The 4170-nt window shown below is 49.7% G+C and overlaps 1 protein-coding gene across 1 annotated transcript; it reads left to right on the top strand.

Moving 5' to 3' along the window:
* Positions 1-297: 297 nt before the first annotated feature.
* LOC123180067 (glutelin type-D 1) lies at positions 298-2773 on the top strand (the record flags this gene model as incomplete). Its single annotated transcript, XM_044592025.1, is given in 3 exon segments — positions 298-528; positions 1533-2262; positions 2358-2773. Coding segments are annotated over 3 exon segments (1077 nt in total). The 3' UTR covers positions 2509-2773.
* Between the last annotated feature and the right edge of the window lie 1397 nt (positions 2774-4170).

Raw genomic sequence — 4170 nt, 5'->3', positions numbered from 1 at the left:
GTGGACTGGCGGGCCCCATCGGTCAGCGGGACGCCCCACGCTCGTGGAGGAGGAAGAGGAGGAAGTTTCTTACCCGCCCGCCCGCCCGCTAACCGCGGCCAGTTCGTAGGGATAAACGACTCCGTTTTACTGATCCTAATCCACCCCGATTACCGCGGCCGCTAATCCTATCCACCACCGCCACCGGCCTTCCTTCCTTCCTCCTAACCCCACCCCGGGGCTATAAATACTCGGCATCCGATCCCACATCGCCTCATCACAGCCCTCCTGCTCCCGGCGCCAGCAGTTCCCCAACCAACCTCTCGATCGATCGTAGCAGCTTCTCCTTTTCGATGGCGGTGGATCTGACCCCGAGGCAGCCGGCCAAGGCCTACGGCGGCGACGGCGGCGCCTACTACGAGTGGAGCCCGGCCGAGCTGCCCATGCTCGGCATCGCCTCCATCGGCGCCGCCAAGCTCGCGCTCGCCGCCGGCGGCATGTCGCTCCCCAGCTACTCCGACTCCGCCAAGGTCGCCTACGTCCTCCAAGGTATGCGCTAACCACCGATCCCCTCCCGCGCTCGCGCGTCGTTTGTTTATTGTTCCGTTCGGAGTTCGATCGATCGGAACTGTTTTGGTGCTGGTATGTGTGGGATCTTAATTTCTGTTCGTAGGTGGTCGCGGGTTAATCGAATTTAAGTCTCTAGTTTGGATCGAATGCAGTTGTGGATTGGAATTGGGCAGAGCCGTCGCTCTCATTAGCTATCTGTCGATTACACGCTGTGATCAGCTCTGAGACCGTGCTACTTGGTAACTACCGTCAGTTTAACAGAATCAAATAATATTGCAGTGCTTTTCTGAATTGTAGATGGCCGCGGATGAAATTTACTTGTTTTGTTTCAGTCTGAGCAGAGTCGTTGCGCCCCTTGATTATCTGGTGGCCACACGTTGTGATGAGTTCTGGAATCGTGCTACTTGTTTAGTTTTGTCAGTTTAGCATATTGCAGACCTTTTCTGAATTGTAGCAGGTGGTCACGGATGAATCTTACTTGTTTCGTTTCAGTCTGTAATTTAGATCGAATGCAGTAGTGGATTTGAATTGAGCAGAGTTGTGATTCTCATGAATCATCATCTGTCCAATACATGATGTGATCCGTTCTGAAATCGTGCTAGTTGTTTAGTTTTGTCAGGTTAACTGTCTACATCAGATCCACTTATCTGGAAATCAGTGGCAACAATAGTTAGTTCAGAGCAATATCTTATTCTTTACTGAATTATTCTTGCTTTCGAGATCGTGATCGTTGGCCTCTTTTTTATCAATTATTAAACACATGGTACTTGTGTTCGAGCTGCACAGCCTGTTATTGTAATCAAATCTTTCTTTTAACTTCACCCGTGCATGTCTGCTTCTTTGATCTTAATACACCACTTTTATGATGATGCGACCTACACCAGTGTCTGTTTTGCAATTTCTTTGCTGTACATTATTATTGGAATTTTGTAATGACAGCACTGTTAATGCTTTGCTTGTTTGATTTGATCCGTGATGGATAGGCAAGGGAACCGTTGGCATCGTCCTGCCTGAGGCCACCAAGGAGAAGGTGGTCGCCGTGAAGGAAGGCGACGCTCTGGCGCTCCCCTTCGGCGTGGTCACCTGGTGGCACAACACCCCTGAGTCTGCCACGGAGCTCGTCGTCCTCTTCCTCGGCGACACCTCCAAGGGCCACAGGCCCGGCCAGTTCACCAACTTCCAGCTCACCGGTGCCAGCGGCATCTTCACCGGCTTCTCCACTGAGTTCGTCGGCCGCGCCTGGGACCTCAAGGAGGACGATGCGGCCAAGCTCGTCTCCAGCCAGCCTGCGTCTGGCATTGTGAAGCTCACCGCTGGGCAGAAGCTCCCGGTGCCAGTCGATGCTGACCGCAAGGACATGGCGCTTAACTGCCTCGAGGCCAAGCTGGACGTGGACATCCCCAACGGCGGCCGCGTGGTGGTGCTCAACACCGCAAACCTGCCGCTGGTCAAGGAGGTCGGGCTCGGTGCCGACCTTGTGAGGATCGACGCCCACTCCATGTGCTCCCCAGGCTTCTCCTGTGACTCAGCGTACCAGGTGACCTACATCGTCCGTGGCAGCGGCAGCGTCCAGGTCGTTGGCCCCGACGGCAAGCGTGTGCTGGAGACCCACATTGAGGGTGGCAGCCTCTTCATCGTGCCCCGCTTCCACGTTGTGTCCAAGATCGCCGATGCCTCCGGCATGGAGTGGTTCTCCATCATCACGACCCCCAAGTAATTATCTCTGAAACCGTTGCGCCCATTGCATTACTCTGTATTTCATCCATGATTTTTGAGCTATAATCTCTGAAACCGTTTTGTGTGTGCAGCCCGATCTTCAGCCACCTTGCTGGGAAGACCTCGGTGTGGAAGGCCATCTCTCCGGAGGTGCTGGAGGCGTCGTTCAACACCACGCCGGAGATGGAGAAGCTCTTCCGGTCCAAGAGGCTGGACTCCGAGATTTTCTTCGCCCCCAACTAGGAGCCATTCGTCGCGCATCGGCCGGTTGCCTTAGGCAGGAATAAATAAATTTAGTTAGGATATTGAAACTCTTTGAGCGTGAGTCTTTCGGTTGAGCTGGTGGTGGTTTTCATCAATCACCTCTGCGAATCTATCTTAGTTGCCCCTGGCAGAAGAGAATGTTAGTGTCAGGTCATCGTTGTTTGAATCGAGTTGAGTATGTTTGTGGTCGGCCAAACTAGTATGAGAACTGATGAATGCAATCGATTGTTAAATTCGGGTGAAATTGTTTGCCTCATGTGTTATATGCTGTTTAATTACTCCTCATTGGCGTGCTTCTTTTCTGTTTCTCCATGACTTCCTCTTTTGTGACTACTATTTCTTCACTTCTGTTTTGGAATACAGTTTCAGGATTTACAAAGATACCAATTGTTGGCTTTTGATCGCTAGACCAAAATACCGGAAGCAACCGCAGATGTATGTGCAAGCTAGCAAGATAAACAGTGCACAGGCACGTCACGGTACTTCACGTACGTGAGCTAGCGGAGCTAGCTTTGATCGATCCTTCTGTCAACGGTAACGTCTCGGCGAACTCTCACACGAACACAGCGAAGGCACGAATCAATGTATTGCCACATGCCCGTCTCGAGCCTGGTATACGCTTTATTGCTTTGCTTTTCGTTGGTGATTATTTACAAGGGGCTTTACATGGCTATATATAATAGCCAGGATCAACACAAGCTAGCCGAGTCGGTGTCCAATTCTAGTCTTACATGGACACGGACACCCACGTACACCTAGGAGTATTAGCTAGCCGTGTCCTTTTTTGAGATTTACACAAAAAGCTTTCTGTTTACAATCTTCGTAGCAATTTTCATTTTCATTTTCTGTTTCTTCATTATCTCTTCCTTTTTATTTGAGAAAGGAAAAACACTTCGATATTAATACTCTGTTTTACAAAACTACGCCCACATGCTGTTTAATTACCTTGTTTGCTTGGCTTGCTTCTTTTTTCTGTTTCTTCATAACTTTCTTTTACAACTATTTCTTCAGAAGCATCTAACTTAGAAAACACTTTTCGTGATGTCTTTGCGTGGCTTCACTTTTGTTGGGCTGGTCTCCTGTTCATTTTGAGCAGGCCCCAACTTGTTAACAGTATCCTATTTTCTATTTCTTCAGTACCTCTTCTTTCTGATTCTTTTCTTTTGACATTATGTATCACTACATACAAAAACTTTGAAATTATAGCTTCCAGTTGCTTGTTTTGGCAGAACCAAAGTGTTCACATCAGAGGGAGGATAAACTACGCCCACATGCTGCTAAATAACTTGATCTTGAGCTTTCGTCGACCAAATCAAGCTTGACTTGTTGTACAAACTGAAAAAATTAAACTGTAAGAGTAAACACTCTATGCTTGTTTCCTCGCCGGAGTCGTTGCTCCTAGAGTTGTCGCTCTGGTCGGTATGGAGAAAGACGCGGTGCTGGTGTGCACGGTGCTGGGCTTCCTCGGCTCGGTCGCGGTCACCCTCGGCTTCGTCGCCAACAACTACAGCTCCAAGGCATGGATCCAAGATCGAACACAATTCTCATTTCAACATTTCGATCCATCTGTGCTAACTGAGATGTATGTGCAGTCCGTGGAGTACGACGGGACGAACTGCGTGTATCGGAGCCCGCCGGCGA

This window comes from Triticum aestivum, chromosome 1D, assembly GCF_018294505.1.
Source record: "Triticum aestivum cultivar Chinese Spring chromosome 1D, IWGSC CS RefSeq v2.1, whole genome shotgun sequence".
Lineage (NCBI taxonomy): Eukaryota > Viridiplantae > Streptophyta > Magnoliopsida > Poales > Poaceae > Triticum > Triticum aestivum.
Note: the sequence above shows the minus strand (reverse complement) of the source record. Positions and strands in the feature narration are given on the sequence as shown.